At 43.3% G+C, this 25,480-nt stretch overlaps 1 protein-coding gene across 2 annotated transcripts in view; it reads right to left on the bottom strand.

The window, feature by feature from the left end:
• Positions 1–25,480, bottom strand: part of VPS13D (vacuolar protein sorting 13 homolog D) — a 285,687-nt gene that overhangs the window by 248,129 nt on the left and 12,078 nt on the right. For both annotated transcript variants that reach the window (XM_025382385.1, XM_025382394.1), the window contains exons 3-13: positions 23,868–23,945; positions 21,686–21,876; positions 21,505–21,585; positions 16,865–16,981; positions 12,980–13,084; positions 10,294–10,464; positions 9,715–9,815; positions 8,698–8,866; positions 6,343–6,444; positions 5,987–6,188; positions 5,056–5,235 (exon numbers count right to left, since the gene is read on the bottom strand). In XM_025382385.1, the coding sequence (XP_025238170.1) occupies positions 5,056–5,235; positions 5,987–6,188; positions 6,343–6,444; positions 8,698–8,866; positions 9,715–9,815; positions 10,294–10,464; positions 12,980–13,084; positions 16,865–16,981; positions 21,505–21,585; positions 21,686–21,876; positions 23,868–23,945 (1,497 nt within the window). The remainder of the gene's footprint in view (positions 1–5,055; positions 5,236–5,986; positions 6,189–6,342; positions 6,445–8,697; positions 8,867–9,714; positions 9,816–10,293; positions 10,465–12,979; positions 13,085–16,864; positions 16,982–21,504; positions 21,586–21,685; positions 21,877–23,867; positions 23,946–25,480) is intronic.

The raw sequence follows: 25,480 nt of genomic DNA, 5'->3' as shown, positions 1-25,480 counted from the left end.
TGAGAGCCTAATGTGTTTTTAAAAATATTAGATATTCTATTTGACAGAGGATTATTAGAGATGATTAACTATTTTTCCTCGAAATTAAACAAACAAAAAAACCCTATCTATCTATAGGCACATATTGGAGATATTACAGGTTTGGTTCCAGACCACTGCAATAAAATAAGGATCACAATAAAGCAAGTTACACAAATTTTTTGGTTTCCCAGTGCATAGAAAAGTGATGTTGACACTATACAGTAGTCTACTGAGTGTGCAATAGCATTATGCCTGAAACTACAATACAGATACCTTAATTTTAAAATATTTTCTTGCTAGAAAGTACTGACAATCCTGTGAGTCTTCAGCGAGTTGTAATCTTTTTGCTGGTGGAAGGTCTTGCCTACATGTCGATGCCTGCTGACTGATCAGGGTGTGGTTGCTGAAGTGTTGGGGTTACTGTGGTGATTTCTTAAAATAAGACAACAATGAAGTTTGCTTTATCAACTGACTCTTCCTTTCACAGAAGATTTCTCTGTAGTAGGTGATGCTGTTTGATAAAGCATGTGTTTAACCGCAATAGAACTTCTTTCAAAAACACAGTCAATCCTCTCAAACCCTGTCATTAGCAACTAAGTTTATTTAGCATCCTAAAACCTTTGTTGTCGTTTCCTTTTTTTACTGTGTTTTCTTTTTTGAAACAGGGTCTTGCTTTGTCACCCAGGCTGGAGTGCAGTGGTGCAATCATAGCTCACTGTAACTTCAGAGTCCTGAGCTCAAGGGATCCTCCTACCTCCCAAGTAGCTAGGACTACAGGTGTAAGCCACCACAACCAACTAATTTTTTTTTTTTATTTTTAGTAGACATAGGGTCTTGCTGTATTGCCCAGGCTGGTCATGAACTCCTGGCCTGAAATGATCCTCCTATCTTGGCCTCCCAAAGTGCTGGGATTACAGGCGTGAGCCACCACACCCAGCCTTTGGTTGTCATTTCAACAGTGTTCACTGTATCTTCACCAGGAATAGATTCCATCTCAAGAAACCACCTTCTTTGCTCATCCGTAAGAAATAACTCTTCATCCATTCAAGTTTGATAATGAGATTACAGCAATTCAGTCACATTTTCAGGTTCCACTTCTAATTCTAGTTCTCTTGCTATTTACCCCACATTTGCAGTTACTTCCTCCACTTAAGTCTTGAACCCCTCAAAGTTATCCAAGAGGGTTGATTTCTTCCAAACTCCTGTTAATGTTGATATTTTGACCTCCTTCCATGAATTACAAATGTTCTTCATGGCATCTAGAATGGTGAATCCTTTCCCGAAGCTTCTCTATATACTTTACTCAGGTCCATCAGAGGAATCACTATTTACGGCAGCTATAGCCTATGAAATGTATTCCTTAAATAATAAAAGTTGAGGCTGGGAGTGGTGACTCACATCTGTAATCCCAGCACTTTGGGGGGCTGAAGCAGGAGGATCATCTGAGGCCAGGAGTTTGAGACCACCCTGGCCAACAAAGTGAGAGCTCATCTCTGAATAAATTAAGTAATTAATTAAAGAAACAAACAAACTTGAAAGTTGAAATTACTCCTGGATCCATGGGCTGCAGAATGGATGCTGTGTTAGCAGGCATGAAAACAACACCAATTTCTTTATACTTCTCCCAGCAGAGGTCTTGGGTGACTGGATGCATTATCCACGAGCAGTAATATTTTGAAAGGAATCTTTTTTTCTGAGCAGTAGGTCTCAATAGCAGCCTTAAAATCTTCAGTAAACCATGCTGTAAACAGATGTGCTGTCATCATCCAAGCTTTGTTGCTCCACTGATAGAACACAAGCAGAGGAGATTGAGCATAATTCTTAAGGGCCCTGGGATTTTCAGAAAGGTAAATCAGCAACTTAAAGTCACCAGCTGCACTGGCCCCTAACAAGAGAGTCAGCCTGTCCCTTGAAGCTTTGAAGCCAGGCATTGACTTCTCCTCTCTAGCTATGAAAAGTCCTAGATGGCATCTTCTTCCAATAACAGGCTTTTTCATCTACAATGAAAATCTGTCATTTAGTATAGCAAGGATCTTAGCTGGATCTTCTGGATAACTTGCTGCAGCTTCCCCATCAGCACTGGCTGCTTCGCCTTGCACTTTCATGTTATAGAGATGGCTTCTTTCCTTCAAATTCATGAACCAACCTCTGCGAGCTTCAAACTCTTCTTCTGCGGTTTCCTCTCCTCTCTCAGCCTTCCCAGAACTGAAATGAGTTAAGGCCTTGCTGTGCTTTAGGCTTTGGCTTAAGGGAAGGCTGTGGCTGCTTTGATCTTCTATCCAGACCATTCAAACTTTCTTCATTGCAGCAATAAGGCTGTTTTGCTTTCTGATCATTCGTGTGTTTGCTGAAGTAACACTTTTATTAATAATTTCCTTCAAGAACTTTTCCTTTGCATTCACAACTTGGCTAACTGTTTGGCACAAGTGGCCTAGCTTTTGGCCTATCTCAGCTTTCGACATGTCTTCCTCACTAAGCTTAATCACGTTTAGCTTTTGATTTAAAGTGAGACATGTGCACATTTAGCTTCTGATTTAAAATGAGAGACATGTGACTCTTCCTTTCACCTGAACATTTAGAAGCCATTGTAGGTTTATTAATTAACCAAATTTCAACATTGTGTCTCAGGTAATAGGGAGGCCCGAGGAGAGGAAAAGAGACAAGGAAATGGCCAGTCGGTGAAGCAGTTGGAACATACACAGTATTTACAGTTACCATCTTCGATGGGCATGGTTCATGGCACTCCAAAACAAATAAAATAACAACATTACAAATCAGATCACCATAACAGAATAATCACGGAAAAGTTTGAAATATTGGGCAAATTACCAAAATGTGACAGAGACACAAAGTGAGCACATACTGTTGGAAAAATGGCACCTGTAGACTTGCTCATTTTCAAATCTTCAATTTGTAAAAAATGCAGTGTCTATGAAGTGCAATCAGGCAAAGTGCAATAAAATGAAGTGTGCCTGTATCTATCCAGCTATCTAAACATACAAAGACCATTAGAAGTTTCCCAGCAGAATGAATTTTAAATAGCGCCTTTTCAATTCAGTTCAAGTAGTCTGCTAGTTAATACTAAGTTATGACAGCTCAATTTTCTACAGTATGAAGTCAAACAAACTGGCTTTTAAAAAAACAAATCATTTGTCCTTCTTCAACTACTGAGGAATCTCAAATTGTTACTGCTTTATGGACTGAAATAAAAATATTTGTGAGATGTCCAAACCAACATCTGCATATTTATACACCTTTAATTCAAAGTCACAAAAGGAAGGCAAATAATGTCCAGTCCATCCTCATTATTCGCAGATTCCATATTTGCTTACTTGCTAAAATTTGTAACCCCAAAATTAATCCTCATGGCACTCTGTCAGTCATTCAGACACTCACAGAGCAGAAAAAAATTCAAGCCGACTGATATGCACATTCCCACCTGAGTTCAAACAAGGCAACGCTCTGCCCCCTCGTTTCAGCTCTCACACTGTGAACAAACATCCTTCCCATGGTCTTCTATTTAGAGCCATGTTTTTCATGCTTCTGTGCTTTTTGCTTGTGGTTTCACTATTTAAAACAACCCCCTAGTGCTAAAGTGCTGTCTAGTAGTCCTGAGTGCAAGAAGACTGTGATGTGCGTTACAAAAATAATACGAGGCCAGGCGCGGTGGCTCACGCCTGTAATCCCAACACTTTCGGAGGCTGAAGCGGGCAGATCACAAGGTAAGGAGATCAAGACCATCCTGGCTAACACAGTGAAACCCCATCTCTACTAAAAATACAAAAATAATTAGCCAGGAGTGGTGGTGGGCGCCTGTAGTCCCAGCTACTTTGGAGGTTGAGGCAGGAGAATAGCGTGAACCCAGGAGGCAGAGCTTGCAGTGAGTCGAGATTGCGCCACAGCACTCCAGCCTGGGCGACAAAGCGAGATTCTGTCTCAAAAAAAAAATATATGAGTATTAGAGAAACTTCATTCAGGCATGAGTCATAGTGCTATAGGCCATGAGTTCAATGTTAATAAATCAATAACACAATGCTCCTTGACTTAGGATCGAGTTATGATAAACCCACCATAAGTTGAAAGTATCATAAGTCAGCTGAGCACAATGGCTCACGCCTGTAATCCCAGCACTTTGGGAACCCGAGGAGGGCGGATTGCTTGAGGTCAGGAGTTCAAGACCAGCCTGGCCAACATGGCGAAACCCTGTCTCCACTAAAAATACAAAAATTAGCTGGGCATGGTGGCGTGCACCTGTACTCCCAGCTATTCAAGAGGCTGAGGCGGGAAAATCGCTTGAACCCAAGAGGCAGAGGTTGCAGTGAGCTGAGATCACGCCACTGCACTCCAGCCTAGGCGACAGAGCAAGACTCTGTCTCAAAAAAAGAAAGAAAGAAAGAAAGAAAATATCGTAAGTCAAAAATGCATTTCATACACCTAACCTACTGGACATCACAGCTTGGCCTAGCCCACCTTAAAAGTGCTCAGAACACTTACATTAGCCTACAGGTAGGCAAAATCATCTAGCAACACAGTCCACTATAGACTATTAGCTGCTTACCTCATGATCGCATGGCTGACTGGGAGCTGTGGCTCACTGTTGCTGCCCAGCATCTTCAGAGAATATCATACTACCTACCTCTAGCCCAGGAAAAGATCAAAATTCAAAATCCGAAGTATGACTTCTACTGAATGTGCAGCACTTTTGTGCTACTTGTAAAGTCGAAAACTCCAAAGTCAAAGTATCCTAAGTCAAGGAATGTCTGTATATCTATATTAAATGTCTTTAAATACAGACACACATTTTAAAAATAAGGTTAGGTACTCATCAGTTGATGAATGTTATGACCAGAGGTTCACATGAACCTAACCCAGTAGATCCCCTAAGAGCAATGCTTCCACATTGAGTAATACAGTTTTCGCACTGACTTTCTAGACTATTCACTACACTATTCACCACAGTGAATAATGAGAATCGCCTGGACATTGGCCCACAGAGAGACAACAGTGGCAGGTAGTTTCTTAGGGGCAGTGTACCTGAAAACTCGAGCTGCATGAAAGCACTTTCATTCATTTGAGGAGTTCCTTGCTCCTTGTGTAACAGAGTCACTGTACCTCGCTGCAACTGCAAATTCAGTTTGGCAAAGACATGATCTCGCTTTGTATATGTGTTCATACACGAGGCATCTGCAGTGGGGTCAAAAAACTCCTCGGTGCCTAAATGGTAAGGGAGAAAAGACTGTAAGAAAAAACATGGAAGAATAAAAAAGCACCAGCAAGCAGACTGACCACAGTTATGATGATGTTTATTTAACTATTTTTCCCTGTGTTAAGGAAGAACTCCAAAGTCATGGGTGACTGTTTTATAGTATTTTCTAATGTAAAACAACCCTAATTGTTTTTTAAGGGATCTTATCAACTTATTATCAAACCAGGAAGGATAAGATTCATGATAAGGGATGGTACAAAGCAGTGCTGCCCAGTATGGTGAAATGGTCTACATCTGTGATGTCCAGTACAGTGGCCACTAACCACATGTGGCTACCGAGCACTGGGAGCACACGTGGCTAATGTGCTAGTGCAATTAAGAAATTAAATTTTTACTTGTATTCAATCTGAATTAAATTTTAGTAGCCATTTGTGCCTATGGCTAGATATCGGACACTGCAGGTTTAAGAGAGGCTCCAGACTGGTATTCAAATTTCAGAGTTTAAAATTGTTCAACTTGTTCAAATTTAGCTCTTTTACAACCTCTGCCTCTCAGCTCTATCTGAAACTGCATTAATATGTACATTTAGTCACGGAGTTACAAATGGAGTATCTCCCAAAATATTTCTTCTCTTAGCCTCTATGAACATAAACTGTTTTCCAAATATCTACTTTTGTTAAATTTGAAAAATACCACAAGCTGTTGCACAAATAACAGACCAATTTGTTTGAATCAAGTGAAGGCCAGCTCCCACCGTACCCAGGATCTCTTCGGGAATCCACTGCTCCTGTTGCTCTGCTGACAGTCCCTCAACCACATTCCCTTCTGGGGTTTGCTGCCCGTACCAGCCACCCCATCCAGGAAACCAGGACTGAAGATACTGCAGCATCCCACTGCCTCCACCAGGTTCTGGGTCTCCCGGAGAGGCTCCTGGAGAATCAAACTGAGGCTCCCGCAGACTCTGTGTCAATCACAAAGGAGCAAAGATGAGTACTCAAAGATAAAAGCAAGCTGTGCTATGCTGCTGTTTCCCCCACACGAGCATAAGCACATCAAAACTGTAGCACTCGGGGTGTGCTGGGTCTGAACAAATCCTCTTGTAAAGGATTTCTTACCTCTGCTAGTTCTTCTTGTTTGTGAAATCGATCATGAACCAGTTCACGCAAAATCTTCAATTCCTCAAAGCTCTGTTCCTCTTCAATCCGACACATTTCCTCCTGTTTGGGTGAAAACAAAAGCAAATAAACAAAAACACAAACGTTGTACATCCAGAGACACTGGACACCCTCACAAGCCACTAAAAGTACAGCACAGGAAACTCTCTGGTCCCCTGCATTTCCACTGAAGGCCAAGAAACAAGATAAATAGTTCCATGATTGCTGTTTCTGGCTTAAGCAGCTTTCCATATAATCCAGTAGATGTTATTTGGTCTTAAAAACATCACTAACAATTCTCCAGAAATTGAGCTCTATGAAAGAAGGGGGAAAAAAAATCACTAACAAGTTTCATGATATCTGAGATGAATGGTGAATGGAGAGGGAAGGAAGAAGAGCAGTACTCAGTTTTAAGAGTCATGAAAGCGTATGGACTGTTGCAGCACCCACATTTTGAACAGCACTGACCCCATTTACAAACGGCTTCCACATGTATTAGCTCAGATGAGCAGTAAGCAGTCTAGTTATCGCTCTTCCTGAAACTCAGGACCAAGTTTCCACAGGAAGTATACAGGCTCCAGCTCTTTTACCATTCATGTAGGAAATTAGCAAGAACGTGGTCATTTTCACTTGTTTCACACTAGTTAGGAAAGAACCATGATACCCAGCTACATTTTTTAAAAGCAGAATTAGCTGTCCTGAACTGCTTCTTATACCGTAACATTAAGAAAAAAGGAGATTTTACATGTTTATGTTTACTTGCTCATCTCAGTTGTAAATGAGATTTTCTCTCCCTCTATGTCTTCGCCTGTGTCTTTAAGACAATCATCCAAGGGCTGGGCGCAGTGGCTTAGGTCTGTAATCCCAGCACTTTGGGAGGTCAAAGTGGGCAAACCACTTGAGCCCAGGGGTTCCAGATCAGCCTGGGCAACACAGTGAAACCCTGTCTCTATAAAAGATACAAAACTTAGCCAAGTATGGTGACGCACAACTACTCAGGAGGCTGAGGTGGGAGGATCCCTTCAGCCAAGGAGGCTGAGGTTGCAGTGAGCCAAGATTGCACCACTGAACTCCAGCATGGATGACAGAAGGAGATCCTGTCTCAGAAAAAAAAGGTAGGCTGGGGGCGGTGGAGGCTGAGGCAGGCGGATCACTTAAGCTCATGAGTTCAAGACCAGCCAGGGCAGAAGGGTGCAACCCCATCTCCACAAAAATAAAAAATTAGACAGTTGTGATGCAGGCCTATAGTCCCAGCTACTTGAGAGGCTGAGGTGGGAGAATGGCTTGCGCCCAAGGGGCAGAGGTTGCAGTGAGCATGATCACATCACTGTATTCCAGCCTAGACAATAGAGCCAGACCTTGTCTCAAAGAAAATTTAGAAAAAGGAAAGAAAAGAGAAAAGAAAATCATCCACAATGTCTTGTTTATTTTATCCTTCTCATAAGGTTCCTGCGTCAGTAACCATGTCTGACACTATGATAAAAGCATTAGCAAAGGGAGTGGGCCACAGCCTCAGGGTGCTGGCAGGAGAGGCGCTAACCACTAGGGATTTAGCATTGCCCTCAGTGACCACACAGCAGGAGCTGAAGGGAAAAGTACTCCTTCGTGCTTGGAAGAGTCTACTAAACAAATGGTTAGTTAAGGGGCAGTACCTGAGCCAAAATCCTGGAAACAGTCTAAGCTGCTACTGCAAAAATTGATGCTCACAAAACTGAAACCAAACAAGCAGCAAAGCAATCCCCAATACCTTCCCCCAAGAGAGCAGGCAGACAGCTAGAGAAGGGGTGGGGTCCTATGCCAGGGCTCCGGGAGGCGGCATTCTAAGGGCCTTTAACCCTGCTATTAACTAAAACATGAGCTTGCCTTCACCACGTACTTCACCTTTTCTGCCTAGCCTCTACCACCTAAATATCCAAGGTCAATCAAGTCCACTGGGATTACAGAAAACAGAGGCCAAAGTTCACAGAGATTACAGACTTTGAAGTAAAAGAATTAGGACTCGGATCAGGCTTTGAAGAGAGGCGAGTGACTGCATGAAACAGTCCCTCGAGCTGGGGGGCAGGCGTGTGGGCACAGAGTCAGAGCAGGACCATGGTGTCTTTTCTTCCTCCTATCCCGTGGCCAGGCTCCCCTCGGGCAGTGGAGTGTGGAAGATGCTCCCGGCTTTGTTCTCACCCTACTAAGACCAATTCTATCCTGTAAAATTTAGCCACTTTGGCAGGGACTTTATTACTTCACAGATCCCATTTTCTTTAGTCGTTGAGAGAACATTCTTACCTTGTGAATAAGACAAACACAAGACCACAGTCCACTTACCTTGTCATCTGTGGACAGCAGGCCTCCTTTTAACTTGTTGAAATATTTGTCAGTGTAAGACACAGCATCGCGAGCCCGGTGCAACATAAAGTCCCAGGTGCAGCGTTTCCTCTGCTCTCTGATCGCATATAAGTTAGCATTCAAAGCAAAATACCACCATTCTCGGCAGCTGAAATAGTCCATAACAATGTAATCACTTCTTACAACAAAAGCAACGAAAAGGCTACCAATCTAGGACAATCCACATAACCCCACTCCTCTCCTGAGACATCTTTTCTCTTGTCAGCCACCAGTTTATACATTAGGCTCATCTTAATATTAAACCCACTAGGTGGAGAAGGCAAATCTGCCAAAGAACATCAACTAATAGATCCCAAATGTATATATCAATAACATAGTTCTCGATTGGTTTGAATTTTAATACCCGTCCCCTCCACTGACAGAATATTGAGGGCTGACTGTAAGGTAAATACCGTCTTAAGATAATTACCAAGGATGTGACTACTAAAGATTTTTAATTGAATACTTCTAACTAAAGACATGGAACTACATACGATCTTTAAAAAGTTTTATTATATCACACTGGTCAAGTTTATCACTGCAACATGAAAACAGGATTCAGTTTTGCTATGGAGGCTGAAAAGAGTACTATGTAAATGTTGACCAAACAACCTGGGAGAAAACACACAGGGAAGTGGGTTCAAAGAATATTCAAAGTATTTTAATACATACCAGATCCCACCAGAGCAGCATCAGCCTACTTGCTAAACGAGACTGAGAGGATCCTCTGAATTTTACTACACTCAGTCCAACAGTAAGCTGATGACACCAAATAAATATACAGAAAGAATATCAACAATGATAAACAACGGGAATGGCATTCCAAGGACCAGAAAAAATCAATTGTACTTTTATCTCCAAATGAGGGTAAAGGACAGTGAGGCATATTTCTGATCTATGTACATAATAAGAACAGACTCCCAAATGTATTTCATGACCACATTGAGAAGCCCTTACTTCTTAGATATCGCCACTTTGGGTTTCCACCTTCGGAACTTGACCTGCCTCTCCTTTCGTTCCAGCTCCTTGAGGAATTCCATGATTTGCCGGTATTGCAGCTTTTTATTAGAGGTTAAGAGATACTAGGTTAGAATTGGTTTGTTTCTTTTACTCAATTAAGACCTATATCTAACAAGAACAATTCCCATTAGTTGATCCACTGAATTGAAACCCAGTGCAAACTGAAACACCAAAATATCAGCATCAAGTGGCATATTTCTCTGAACACTGACAGTTAAGCCTATGCATTGCCGTATCGCTTGTATTTTTTGTTCAGCTCTTAAAAATATCAAAACAAAACTAGCCTCCTTTCCATTCCATACCACCAACTAATTAAAAAGAAAAAAAAACTAACCTGAGATCAACCCATTTTAACTATGTAACAGACAGTGAGTTTTATACCCAACACAATTTTGGTCTGGAGGGAAATGGTCTCAGGTGAACTTTCTTTCCTGGTGAGGATACATTAATATCAAGACTTTCACCGCAGTCACCAGTGTGACAGTGAGTAGATGCCACTGAGAAGAAAGGGCATACCTGAGAGAGTTTCAAGGGAATGGTCTCCAGCTGAATATCACAATCAATACGGGGACTGTGCCGAGATCGCAGAGGCTTCTTGGAGCAGTTTCTCTTCAAAAGAGCAGATGCAAACACAGGTTCCAAGACGTAGTGATGGCTGCGACTCTCCATGCTCCTGGCCATGGCCTCCTGTGTGTCACAAGAACACCTGCTCTGCTCAGAATGGCTTTCCGTCTGGGAGTCACTCTTTTACAATGTTGGGGTTTTATGACAAACAGTGGAGCACAGTCACAGGCTGTGTCACAGCAGCAAATGTTTTTGTCTGTTTTGTTTTTATTCATTTTTATTCTTTTTATATGAGGACAGGATCTCACTATATTGTCCTGTCTGGTCTTGAACCCCTAGGCTCAAGTGATCCTCCCGCCTCCCAAAGTGCTGGGATTACAGGCATGAGTCCCCGGGCCTGGCCAACAGCAAATGTTTTTAGGATCAAGTAACATGTTGGTATGTTACCTAATCAACAGTGTATTGTATCGACATCCAAAAACACTATAAAACTGGGTTATAAAACTCTCTAGTACTTCAAATTTTTTATTTATATTTCTTTTCTCTCTTTTTTTTTTTTTTTTTTTGAAACGAGTCTTGCTGTGTTGCCAGGCTGGAGTGCAGTGACGCAATCTCGGCCCACTGCAACCTCCGACTCCCTGGTTCAAGCAATTTTCCTGCTTCCGCTTCTCAAGTAGCTAGGATTACAGGCATGCACCACCATGCCCAGCTAATTTTTATATTTTTAGTACAGACAGGGTTTCACCATGTTGGCCAGGATAGTCTCCATCTCCTGACCTCATGATCCACCCACCTTGGCCTCCCAAACTGCTGGGATTACAGGTGTGAGCCACCGCGCCCAGCCTTTCTATTTCTTAATAGGTAATACACTCACATGGTTTAAAATTTTAAAGGGAAAAAAAGGTGAAATCTCTTTCCTGGTCTCATCCCCAGCCACCCACTTTACCTCCTCAGAGGCAACCAATGACACCAGCTTCTCATGTCTCCCACCCAAGCCATTCTGTACACATGCAGAGACATCTGTACTTTTCTGTTTTCTTCAACAAATGCTATAAATGCTGTTTTTACCTTAGTTTAACTTCATACTATATCTTAGAGGCTATTACACAGTCATAAAGATCTTTACCTTTATTATTCATTGCTGCATATTGTTTTACTGTATGGATACAGTGTTTATGTAATCGAATTAAAACAAAAACCGGCCGGGCATGGTGACTCATGCCTGTAATCCCAGCACTTTGTGAGGCCAAGGCAGGTGGATCACCTGAGGTCACGAGTTCGAGACCAGCCTGGCCAGCATGGCGAAACCCCGTCTCTACTAAAAATACAAAAATTAGCCGGGCATGGTGGCATGCGCCTGTAATCCCAGCTACTCAGGACGCTGAGGCAGGAAAATCACTTAAACCCGGGAGATGGAGTTTGCAGTGAGCCAAGATCACACCACTGCACTCCAGCCCGGGCAACAGAGCGAGATGTCATCTCAAAAAAACAAAAAAGAAGAAGAAAAAAACCATCACGTACAACAGTATCCAAGCAAAAGATAACCCTGGGTGGGGGAAAAAATGAGCTATTTTCCCCCATTTCACTTAAACCACCTATAAATTATTTATAGAAGGATTAAACTGGCTGGGTGTGGTGGCTCACACCTGTAATCCCAACACTTTGGGAGGCCAAGGCAGGAAGATCACTTCAGGTCAGGAGTTCGAGACCAGCCTGGCCTGGCCAACATGGTGAAACCCCACCTCTACTAAAAATACAAACATTAGCTGGGCATGGCAGTGGGCGCCTGTAAACTCAGCTACTGGGGAGGCTGAGGCAGGAGAATTGCTTGCTTCCAGGAGGCAAAGATCACAGTGAGCCAAGATTGCGCCACTGCACTCCAGCCTGTGCGACAGGGCGAGACTCCATCTCAAAAAAAAAAAAAAAAGAAAAGAAAAGAAAAAAGATTAAACTGAGATGTTTTTCAATCCTTCACAAACAATAATATTTTATATCTGATGATTTATGACTTTTTAAATATTGCTTAAGGGAATGCCACCAAAGTGAAGTTTAAACATAAATGCAGTAAGAAAGCTCCTCTTTAAGATTCAGTGCTAGTGCTCTGTTCATTTCAAATCTGGATGCCTAGGCCGGGTGTGGGGGCTCACGCCTATAATCCCAGCACTTTGGGAGGCCAAGCAGGAGGACTGCTTGAGCACAAGAGTTTAAGACCAGCCTGGACAACAGAGTGAGACCCCATCTCTACAAAAATAAATAAATAAATGATGGAAAAAATCTAGATGCATGACTATGTTACATGCACATGCAAACAGTGGAATACTATGCAGTAGTCAGAGCAATGAATTGGAAGTACAAACAGCAACATCTTAAAAACATAGCTTTAGTTGAATAAAATAAACCAAAGAAACCTACAGTCTAGCATAAATTTAAAACATACATAAAACAAAGCACTATAAATTGTTCAAAGTCACATACTTATCAAGTACCTCAAGCAAACACACTTGAGAGTGAATGGCTTTAGAGGAACAGTGGGTGGGAACGGGAATCAGATGCAGGAGACAAAAGCCTCAATGGCAGTGATCCTACGCCACTTCCCTTCCATGTTGTCTTGCAACAAAGCCCCCTGCCGAAATCATACCTGTAACTCCACCTGAGGCAAATCCCCCAGTAAAGTGCAATCGACATCCCAATAGATGCTAAATTCTGCTACGTCTAATTGCTTTTTCCGCATTAGTTTCTGTACCTAAGGTAAAAAAGACAAAGAAGAAAACAGGATGACTGTCTTTATTCGTGAATGTCATTCATTCAACAAATCATTTGTAAAAAATCATGTGTCAGGTACTTTACGTGGTGCTGTGGATATATAACTCAAACATGCTTCTGCTCTTACAGAGTTCAAAATCTAGCTAACTGGGGATACAAACATGCAAATACGTAATTTTAATGACACAGAGGGAAGCAGAAGAAAAATCTATACGATGCTATGAGCAAACAAGAAAATGTCACTGTGCAGATGATTGTCGAAAGATGTAAAAGTTTCAGGCAAATGGTCAGGTAGGAGGAAAGGGCTGGGTCAACCATACAGTCCTCCCTCAGTATCCGCAGGGAGTTGGTTCCAAGAACCCCAAAGATACAAAAATCTGCAAATGCTCAAGTCTCTTAAAATGGCATAGTATTTGCATATAACCTACCCATATATCCTCCCTGTACACTTTAAATCATCTCTAGATTACTTACAATACCTCATACAATGTAAATGCTATGTAAATCATTGTTATACTGAATTTTCTTTTTTTTTTTTTGAGATGGAGTTAAACTCTTGTTGCCCAGGTTGGAGTACAACGGCACGATCTTGGCTCACTGCAACCTCCACCTCCCGGGTTCAAGTGATTCTCCTGCCTCGGCCTCCTGAGTAGCTGGGATTACAGGCATGCGCCACCACGCCCAGCTAATTTTTTTATTTTTAATAGAGATGGGGTTTCACCATGTTTCCCAGACTGGTCTTGAATCTGTAAGCTCAGGCGATCTGCCCGCCTCGGCCTCCTGAAGTGCTGGGATTACAGGCGTGAGCCACTGCACCCAGCCAGAGGGGGAGTATTTTTGATCCTCTGTTGGTAGAATCATGGATATGGAACCTGAGGATACAGAAGGGCGACCGTACAAAAGGCCTGATATCTTCAGGGAACAGTGAGTCTATCTGTGTAACTGGAACACTGGATGTATGGGGTGGGGGCAGTATTGGTACATGTGGATGAATGCATATTTGGGATGAGGAGTGAGCTAAGAGTTGAGAAAAGTAGCTTGGAATGTTACTAGGTACACTGGGTTGAATGGTGTCCTCCATTCCCAAAAAAAAAAAAAAAAGTCATAACCACGCAGAAGCGTGTATGTCACCTTATTTGAAAATTATGTCTTTGCAGATGTAATCAAATTAAGAGGTCATACTGGTTTAGCGGAGGCCCTCATCTTATGGGTATTAGAGGCCCTCATCTAATGGGTACTGTCCTTACAAGAAGAAAAACGACACAGGGAGAAGGCCACGTGAAGACGGAGGCAGAGGCTGCGTGAAGCACCTGCAAGCTGAGCAACCTCAGTGACCGCCAGCAGCTAGCCAAGGAGAGATGCACGGGACAGTTTCTCCCCTCAGCCTCCAGAAGGGACTGATCTGGCCACAACCCCTTGACTTCAGACCTCTCGTCTAGAGAATAAATTTACGTTGCTTTAAGCCATCTGGTTTGTGGCAATCTGTTAGGGCTGCCCTAGTTATCAAATTCATTAGGAAAGGAAGTTTATGCCACGCTAAGGTGTTTGGACTTCAGGCCTTAAGTGATGTGGAGCTCCTGAACGTTTTGATGCAGGCAGGTAACACGATCAGGTATGTGTTTCAGAAAAAGAAGTCTGGTGACGGTGTAAAGTAGGGCTTTCCCTTCAGTGTGCCAGAAAAAAATGAGTTATGAGTGCCTCAAGTATGAGCCAGTGTATGGGATCAAGTTACATCTTAGAAACATGTGGTTACTCTGAGCTGGCCACTTCCAGCCCCAAGCAGCCACAGCCATTTGCCCCCGTGTACTATACAAATACTATCTTTTTACTATGTGGGTTCTGACATAGAAAACACTGGAAAGCACTGGTACAGGACAAATAGAAAGATCCTGGAGATCACAGAACAGCGTATTTCATTAGTCCAGGTAAAACCTGACAGCATCCTGCAGGGTGACGGTCATATGAGGACGGACAGGAAGAGCTATGTTTGAGATGCTTTGTAGGAAAAAGTAGCAGGACCGTGTGAATAACTAAATGTGGAAACTGAAGTGTAAGAAGTGAAAGGAGGAGCACACAGCTTCTAGAGATCAGTGTGGCAGGCAGGAGCACAGGGTGAGGAGCAGGGATGGCACGGTCTTCCATGAAGGGCCAGAGAGTCAACAGCTTCGGCTCTGCAGGCCATGCAGTCTCTGCTGCAACTACAGTACTCCACTGTGGACAACACTAACGAGCACGGCTGGGACCTAAAACACCTTTATTTACAAAAACAGGTGAGAAGCCAGACTTGGCCACAGGTCATAGTTTGCCAAGCCCTAATTTAGAGTCGGTCCACCTGGGTTCAAGGCCTGGTTCCACTTTTCACTCCACCTCTTATGCTGCAGTGTCCTCAGTAGGGTTATTAGGATCACAGCAGTGGTGAAAATCAAGGCGAATTGAATGAGTTAAATCATGGAAAGTGCTAAGAACAGTGCCTGCCATATAAAAGTACTCAAAACTGTTAGTTATTATTGGTTTTTACATTCAGTAAAATGTTAGGGAATAAAGAAAAATACTTCGTTTGGGGGACAAAATGGGCAGATGGAATACACAGGATCATTCTGGTAGTTATGACAAGCTGTGGTATAACATGAAATGTATTTGATCTTTGTCCCAGGTTCCTGGCACAGAGTTCCTAAAACCCTTGGAAGTTCCTGACAGGAGTGTCATTGTTGTTCATAAAAACCTCATGATCACACCTCAGTATATGCTAATTAAGTGACTTTTGATGGGGTCCCTAGACAGCCTCAAGATGGGGCTCATCACGAAAAGATCAAGTAATTAGAGGGTTGGGCCTTTCAGTGCCACTCACTGACCTCTGGTTGGTGGCGCTGGAGATTAAGCTGCATAAAAACTTTGAACCATGAGATCTGCTAAGCTTCCAAGTTGCTGAACACTGGAGCAGGGCGTGGCCCTCTTTATCTAGATATTCACCTGTATCCTCCTAGCATCCTTTATTATAAACCAGCAAACGTAAGTAAAGTGTTACCCTGAGTCCTGTGAGCCATCCTAGCAAATTACCAAACCTGAGGAGGGGAATTGTGGGAACTCCAACTTCTAGTCAGAAGCACAGGTCACAACCTGGGACTTGTGACTCGCATCTGAAGTGGAGGGTGGTCCTATGGGACTGAGCCCTTACCTGGCGGGGTCTGCAGTAACCCAATAGTGTCAGAATTGACTTAAACTACAGGATACCAACTTAGTATGTGATGGAGAATTGCTTGGTGTGTGGGGGAAAACCCTCACACACCTGGTGTCAAAAATGTTGTTTTTTGTGTAGCATGTGAAGAAACAGAGTGTTTTGAGACAAGCGGTAGTTTTAAGAAAACCACGAATATGAAGGTCAAAGGGTGGAGAATGGAGTTCAAAATGTGGAAGCCATCAGCAAATATTCCCTGGTGGTAGGTACGACTATGAAACAGAGTGAGTTTACCCAGGGAGTGTACGTAACACGAGAAGAAAATCAAACACAAAATCCTTTCTGCCTCTTAGTTTCTTTGTGCATAAAATGAAAGTGATATAACCAAAGGTCAGAGAAAATTCCCTGTTTCCCTATTTCAGCAAATTTGGTTTGCTGCAAACACACAAGAGACACCCATGCCTACCACAGAAGGCAATGGAAAAGAATGTGATTCATTTACATAACACAAAATGGCAAAAGGCAGAGCCCCAAATTCCTAGAGCATGGCTTTCTTCCTGCTTTGTCATCACATTTCATACTCACAGGCTCATTCACAGCATTTTGCATGGACACATTCTTAATGCAGATGCCAAACGCAAAAGGATGGGAGGGATTGGTGACACCATCTTCAAAGCGTAAATGGACATCTTGAATTTTTAACTGCAAAGAGAAAAAAGAAAAAGCAGCTGATGCACCTGCAGAATAGTGTTCCAAAGAAAAGAAGAAAGAAAAAGCATTTAAATAACTGCTGTGGGTGAAATACTATACTTAGGGGTCAAACTGCCTTTGAGCCCTTGAGCCACTAAAGGAAACCACAGCAGGCACTTTATACAAACACATCACACACATATCCAGTATCCTGTAAGTTCCTAAGAGTGTTACAATAACTCTCTTGTTATGTTATGTTATAATATGTTATATTATGTTATAATAACTCTTGTGATTTTTTACCAAAAGAGCTCCAATACTTCCATTAAATCATTTCAGAAGACATCTTTAAAAAAGCAATTAAAGAAAGTAAAGCCACTGTATACAGACAATTGTTCCTCCTGCTCTGCTGATATCTTCATCTTGCCTCTATGTCCCCACATCTGGACCAAGGAAACCAGTACAGCACATAAACTTTGTATGTATGTACATATGTATGTATTTATTTCCCTTAGCCCCTCCCTGTAAGTGGGCTACAGAAAAGGCACTCTGCTTCAGTGAATTAAAAAATAACAACAGGCTGAGCACAGTGGTGCATGCCTATAATCCCAGCACTTTGGGAAGCTGAGGCAGGAATATTACTTGAACCCAAGAGTTAGAGACCAGCCTAGGCAACATAGCAAGATCTCACTTCTACTAAAAAATTTTTTTAAATAGCCAGGTATGATGGCACGAGCCTGGAGTCTCAGCTACTCAGGAGGCTGAGGCAGGAGGATTGTTTGAGCCTAGGAGATAGAGGCTGCAGTAAGGTATGATGGCGCCACTGCACTCCAGCCTAGGCAACAGAGTGAGATTATGTGTTAATAATAACAACAACAGAAAGTAAAAGGACAATCCACAGAATAGGAGAAAGTATTTGCAAATCTGATAAGAATCTGGTATTCAGAATATACAGAGAGCTCTTATAACTCAACAATAAAAAGATAAACTGATTTGTAAAATAGGCAAAGGATGGCCAGGCGCAGTGGATCACTCCTGTAATCCCAGCACTTCGGGATGCCGAGGAAGGTGGATCACCTGAGGTCAGGAGTTCGAGACCAGACTGGCCAACATGGTGAAACCGTGTCTCTACTAAAAACACAAAAAAATCAGCTGGGCATGATGGCAGGCACCTGTAGTCCCAGCTACTTGGGAGGCTGAGGCAGGAGAATGGCATGAATCCAGGAGGCGGAGTTTGCAGTGAGCCAGGATCGCGCCACTGCACTCCAGCGTAGGCAACAGAGCGAGACTGTCTCAAAAAAAACAAAAAAATTAGCCAGGCATGATAGCGCAGGCCTGTAATCCCAGCTACTCAGGAGGCTGAGGCAGGAGAATCGCTTGAACCTGGGAGGCAGAGGTTGCAGTGAGCCAAGATCACGCCACCGCACTCCAGCCTGGGTAACAGAGAAAGACTCCAACTCAAAAAAATAAATAAATAAATAAATTGTGGCAAAGCATTCAAATAGACATTTCTCCAAAAAAATAGATACACAAGTGGCCAGTAAATATATGGGAAAATATTCAGTATCCTTAGCCATTAAGAAAATGCAAATCAAAACCACAGCAAGACCATCATTTCACACCCACTAGCACACAATCAATAATAAATGTTTGATTTTTGGTGTTTTTTTGTTTGTTTGTTACTTTTTTTCTTTATGTCCTGAATGGTGTTAGAGAAAATGTTATCTCACCATTTCTGCAGGCTTTTTTTTTTGAGATGGAGTCTCGCTTTGTTGCCCCGGCTGGAGTGCAGTGGTATGATCTTGGCTCACTGCAACCTCTGCCTCCTGGGTTCAAGTGATTCTCCTGCCTCAGCCTCCCCACGAAGGAGCTGGGAGAACGGGCACACGCCACCATATCTAGCTAATTTTGGATTTTAGGCTGGTCACGAACTCCTGACCTCAAGTGATCCGCCTGCCTTGGCCTCCCAAAGTGCTGGGATTACAGGCGTGAGCCACCGAGCCCAGCCCCATAATCAATAATAAACGTTGATGAGGATATGGAGAAACAAAACGCTCATACATTGCTGGTAAAATCGTCAAATAGTGCAGCCTCTTTGGAAAACAGTTTGGTAGTTCCTCAAAAAGTAAACAGAGTTAACCCATCATTCGGCAATTCTACTCCAAGATATCTATTTGAGACAACTGAAAACATGTTCACCCAAAACCCTGTACACAAATGTTTACAGCAATATTATTCATAACAGCAAAAAGGAGAACCAACCCCAATGTCCAGCAACTCACGAATGAATAAACAAAATGTCACATGTCCTGAGAAATGCAAGAACTCGCAACAAGAACATTCCCTTCAAAAGAGACTTGACCAACTTTAATATGGCTTCTGGCAGCCTGAGGCCACATCCCTGGGGACAACACAGTCCTCTATTGAGTTCCTGCCTGGTAAAGCTCAGGACTATCAAAAGAACGTACCCTTTATGCCAGCCAACACCTGACATAGGCCCCTGACCTCCCTTTCTTATAGCATATTTACTGAAAAGGGTTTCTAGGTTTACAGAGCTATTCAATTGTGCCATTTCTTTGAGAGATGTGTATGTACAGGTCAAGTATCCCTCATCTGAAAGGCTTGGGACAAGAAGTGTTTTGGATTTCATTTTTGGGGGAATTTTGAAATATTTGCATTATACTTAACCAGCTGAGTATCCCAAATCCAAAAATACAAACTCCAAAATGCTCCAATGAGCATTTCCTTTGAGTATCATGTGGGCACTCAAAAAGTGTCAGACTTTGGAGGATTTCGGATTTTCGGATTTGGGACGCTCGACTTGTATCTCCTACAGCTCAGGAGTCTCTTTCTCAAGGACCTGAAAGCCATTCCTTTGAAATGTAATCATCAGGAAGGGTAGGGCCTCAATCTCCCAGTCTGAGGGAGGATCGAATCCTAACTTTGATCACTGCCAGCAGACACAGCTAGCCTAATGACATTCACAGCGACCAACGCCTTGTAATTTTTCACTTGAGTACCCACTCACTCCACCTCCCTGCACCCTCAAGCTCCCTTTAAAAGGCCCAGCTACCTCCGCACAAGTCAGCCTGGAGCTCGGCTGTCAGTAGTTACTGAGTAAAATCTGTTTTTATTGCTCTGACGTTCGGCTTTGTTTAATCTTTGACAATCCATACAATGGAATATATGATTCAGTCATAAAAAGGAATGAAGTGCTGAAACATGCTACTACACAGATGACCCTTGAAAACATCATGTCAAGTGAAAATGGCCAGGCCATATATTATATGATTCCATTTAGATGAAATGTCTAGAATAGGCAAATCTAGAGAGAAAGTAGATTAGTGATTGACAGGAGCTGAAGGAAGAGGGAAATTGGCAATGACTACTTTTTTAAATTATTATTATTTTTTTAAGATACAGGGTCTTGGTCTGTTGCCCAGACTGGGGTGCAGGGGCACTATTATAGCTCACTACAGCCTTGCAGCCCAACTCCTGGGCTCAAGTCATCCTCCTGCCCCAGGCTTCCAAGTAGCCGGGATTACAGGTACATGCCACCAAGCCCAGCTTTGGCAGTGACTACCAGTTGGGATGATGAAAATGTTCTGGAATTATTTAGCGGTGACCAATGCACAACCTTGTAAATACACTAAAAAAAACATTAAATTGTACACTTTAAAAGACTGAACTTTCTGGCATAAGAACTATATCTCAATAAAATTATTTAAACTAAGATAAAATAAAAATAATGACTAATCTTTTAAAATTTGTTTGTCAAAGTTCGGAAAGTTATGAAACCAAAAGCCTCAGACTGTAATTTTTGGGAACATGACATACACTGAACACATTTGGCTTGTGTCACATTGGCACTGCAAGAAAATTCTAAACGTAGTAAGTATGGACAAACTCTTATAACACTCACAAAAATCAGTGGGACCCTGATCAAGTTTTTGAGGATGAAACAAAATTAAAATTGAAGTAGAAAACATGGCCAAGGCCAACAGCCCCAATCCTGTAACTCGTCAAATTGCCACCAGATACACCAGCAAGAGGTTAGGTATCTTAGTGAGCTGTTCGCAATTTCACAACTCACTATGTCATCAACTAGAGACGAGGCATCCAACCTCTCTCATTTTACAGGTGAAGAAATTGAGACCAGAGAGGTGAAGTGATTTGCCCTGAAGCCATATAGTCATCAAGGCTCAAGTAACCTGGATTCTTAGGAGATAAATCCTTTAGCAGGTGGGATTCCAACATTCAAAAAGAAAGTGCAGGAAGTGAAATGGAAGAGATGTGAAAACTCCTTCTCATGCCAGCTGAAGCAAGAAAACTCTATGTCTGCCACAGAGCGCAGGACTTGCTTTTCAGGTTTTCCCCTTGGCACAGCCCACAAAAGGGCAGACCTGAGCAGCCAGCCCCATCTACACCCTAGATCAGCTGAACCCACGAGAAACGAGAAACTAAGAAGAGAAACACATTTAAACCTGAGAAATCCCTCTCATGTTGACACTTCTATAAAAGTCAGCAGGACTTACTTCAATATTCTCCACAATCCTCGTAACTACGGAGGCGGTAACTGAATACCAATAGGACTCCCCTTTCTGCTGGCGTTCATTCTACAAAGGCAAGAGTCAGCGTTAGCTCAATCTAGTGTTCTTGCTCATCTTACACGTGTCACCACAACTGCTCTTATGGCCCAAAAGATCTCTGCCTTGCCTTCCACTTCTCCTCCAGGGCTTGAAGTAGTGCTTTCTTGCGTTCCCTTTCCAACAGCTTCTCCTTTTCATCATTGAAATCCTGTATTTTTTCCGGGGCTCCAATTAAGTGAAGGCTGGAGATGGAGATCACCCAAGGGTCCACATGGGGGCGATAAAAGGGAATCTGAAGGGTTACTTTCCCAATGAAGCCTGGAAAGAGATGGAAAGTCTCGTTCACTGTTTGTACATTTTTAATTCTTTCCATTTTTTGGTATTTTCACAATTTTGTTTAAGGAGCATGGATTGCTGTTATTACTTTTTTTATTTATTTAAAACAACAGGCCGGGCGCGGTGGCTCAAGCCTGTAATCCCAGCACTTTGGGAGGCCGAGACGGGCGGATCACGAGGTCAGGAGATCGAGACCATCCTGGCTAACACGGTGAAACCCCGTCTCTACTAAAAAATACAAAAAAACTAGCCGGGCGAGGTGGCGGGCGCCTGTAGTCCCAGCTACTCGGGAGGCTGAGGCAGGAGAATGGCGTGAACCCAGGAGGCGGAGCTTGCAGTGAGCCAAGATCAGGCCACTGCACTCCAGCCTGGGCGGCAGAGCGAGACTCTGTCTCAAAAAAAATAAAATAAATAAAAAAAAAAATAATAAAACAACAGCCAGCAGGCTCTTGCACATGTGAAACAAGTGTTAGGAGGCTGACATCTGTAAGAACAAGGTATAATCACTTATGTAAGCTGGAAAAAGTTTGTGAAGACTTCACCACATCAACAGTAACATCCCTCCTCTAGAAACCATCTCCTTTTCCAAGTGGAGTACATCTTACACTACCCTAGAGTGTCTTTCCTCCCCGGCTCCCGCACAAGCCCATGGACACTAAACTCATGTATTGTTCATTATTCCTTGTCTGCTTGATAAGTACTAGTTGGGAGTCATCAGACCCATGATATATCCAATCTTGAACATCCTCACCACAAACTGAAATGTAGGTAACATGGCACTGGCCTTCTCTCAATAAAGAATTCTGATTCTTCATGAGAACCTGGGCTGATGAGAAAGCCAAACAGCTCGGTAGAATTGTGATACTTATTTCCCAAGTTCTTCCATTTCTAGCCAAGCCTCCTAGAATACAAGCTTTCTTTATATTCAATTTGTAAGAGTCAAGCTATGTTGCCCAGGCTGGTCTTGAACTCCTGGCCTCAAGTGATCCTCCTGCCTCAACCTCCCAAAGTGCTGGGATGCCAGGTGAAAGCCACCAAGCCCAGTCCAACAATGGTATTTTTAATGACAACATCAAGTGATCAACTGTGTAATCCAGTAATAAATTCAGAAATTTAGCTGGGCTTGGTAGCACGTAGCTGTATTCAACCATTTCAACTAATAGTTGGGGAAGCTGAGGCAGGAGGATCTCTTTAGCCTGGAAGTTCAAAGCTGTAGTGAGCTATGATAACATCCCTGCACTCCAGCCTGGGTGACGAAGCAAGACCCTGTCATAAATGAATGAATGAATGAATGGAGACCAGGCGTGGTGGCTCACGCCTGTAATCCCAGCACTTTGTGAGGCCGAGGCAGGCAGATCACCTGAGGTCAGGAGTTCAAGACCAGCCTGGCCAACAAGGTGAAACCTCATCTCTACTAAAAATACAAAAAAATTAGCCGGGCGTGGTGGGGCACACCTGTAGACCCAGCTGCTCTGGAGGCTGAGGCAGAAGAATTGCTTGAATCCAAGAGGCAGAAGTTGCAGTGAGCCAAGATCGCACCACAGCACTCCAGCCTGGGTGACAGAGCGAGACTCTATCTCAAAAAAAAAAAAAAAAAAGGAAAGGAAAAAAGAAAAAGAAAAAGAAAAATGAAAGGGGAAAGAAAAGGAAACCCTGAATGTAGAACAGAGGTTCTCACATTTTAGGAAACATAAGAATCACCTGGAGTGCTTATTAAACACGTAGGTTCAATGACGTTCCCTCAGAGATTCTGATTTAGTCGGTCTGGGGATCACCTGACCTCCCCACCACCATCACAAGGTCATCCTGATACGAGTGGCCCAAAGACCACACTCTACGACTGGCATAATCTCTAACATTTGCTATATCCTTCCTCTAACTGGTCAAATCGATACAAACTCCAGGGCTCTCAGTTTTCACACCCCAAACAATTTAAGACTCAAATTTCCTCCCCGTCCTTTAGTTCCACATACCAGCTTTGACTTCAAATGGTAATTCCAATTCTTTCAAGGCATCTTTCTTTAATGGCAAGTTTTCTAATTCAACAGCACCTAAAAATAAAAACAGCATCATGAAATATCCATTTAACAAATACAGTAGGCCACCTACTACTGTGTGTAAAGCATTGAAGGTTAAAGGGAAAGTTTTACATCTAGAACAGGCTACATCATGTGTAGGTTAAAGTTGTACATCTAGAACAGGCTATATTATGTGTAGGTTAAAGGGAAAGTTTTACATCTAGAACAGGCTATATCATGTGGAGGTTGAAGTTTTACATCTAGAACAGGCTATATCATGTGTAGTGCTACCACCAGCCCATACGCTTCATCTAAACGAACTTCCAGGCCATCTGCTCTAACATCTACATGAGAGCTGAAGCTTAGGCGCTGATGAAGAGTTATGACCAAGAGTTACATTTTCCATAACAGGCCAGATAGTAAATATTTTAGGGTTTATATGATGTCTGTTGCGTATTCTCCTTTTATTTTTTTTTTATGAACCTTTAAAAATTCAAAACCCATTCTTAGTCTGCAGGCCAGATCTGGCCCACTGGCCCCTTTGCTGACCCCTCGCTTAGGCTAATATTTACCAGAGGAACATCAAAATCTGACTCATCTAGGATGAAATGCAGGCTCCTGGGCCCCACCCACAGACCAACTAACTCAGAATCTCTGGGATTGAAGCACAGAAATTTGCAGTTTCTAACAAGTTCCTTCCACCCTCAATACCTCCCCAAAATGACTATAGCACATACAGTATTCAAAAGTCTATGATCTAATTAAATGAAACTGGTCTTCAAAAGGAATTATACTCTTCTCTTCTGGGAGAACTTCTTAGCACCTCTACTTACAAGTGTAATAACTGATCAGAAAGCAAAGGAAGGAACAGGACTGAGAGGTGACAATGTGCTAGCAGGCCTCAGCGTCCACTCTGGCGGCGCTTGAGGAGCCCTTCAGCCAGCCACAGCACCGTGGGAGCCCCTCTCTGGGTGGGCTGAGGCCGGAGCCTCCTCACTCTGCTTGCTGGGAGGTGTGGAGGGAGAGGCGCATGTGGGAACCCAGGCGGGAACCCGAGCTGCATGCTGTGCTGGCTGGCCGGTGTGAATTCCGGTGGGCAGGGGCGCGGGCTCAGCAGGCCCCGCACACGGAGCGGCGGGCCGGCACCACGGCCCAGGGCAATAAGGGGGTTAGCACCCGGGCCAGCAGCTGCGGAGGTTGCCCTGGGTCCCGCAGCAGTGCTGGCCCGCCCACCCCACCCTCAAATTCTTGCCAGGCCCTAGCTGCCTCCCCATGGGACAGGGCTCGGGACCCGCAGCCTGCAGTGTCTGAGCTCCTCCCCCTGCGGTGGGCTCCCTGGCGGCCTGAGCCTCCCCGACAGGCGCCGCCCCCTGTTCCGTGGCGCGGGGACAGCCCAAGGGCTGAGGAGTGCAGGCGCAGCTCCGCACTGGCAGGCAGCTCTGCCTGAAGCCCGGTGGAGGACCCACTGGGTGAAGCCAGCTGGGCTCCTGAACTGGATGAGGACTTGAAGAACTTTTATATCTAGCCAGAGGATCGTATGTGCACCAATCAGCACTCTGTGTCTAGCT

This window comes from Theropithecus gelada, chromosome 1 (assembly GCF_003255815.1).
Source record: "Theropithecus gelada isolate Dixy chromosome 1, Tgel_1.0, whole genome shotgun sequence".
Classification (NCBI taxonomy): domain Eukaryota; kingdom Metazoa; phylum Chordata; class Mammalia; order Primates; family Cercopithecidae; genus Theropithecus; species Theropithecus gelada.
This window is presented reverse-complemented; position numbering and strand designations above follow the sequence as displayed.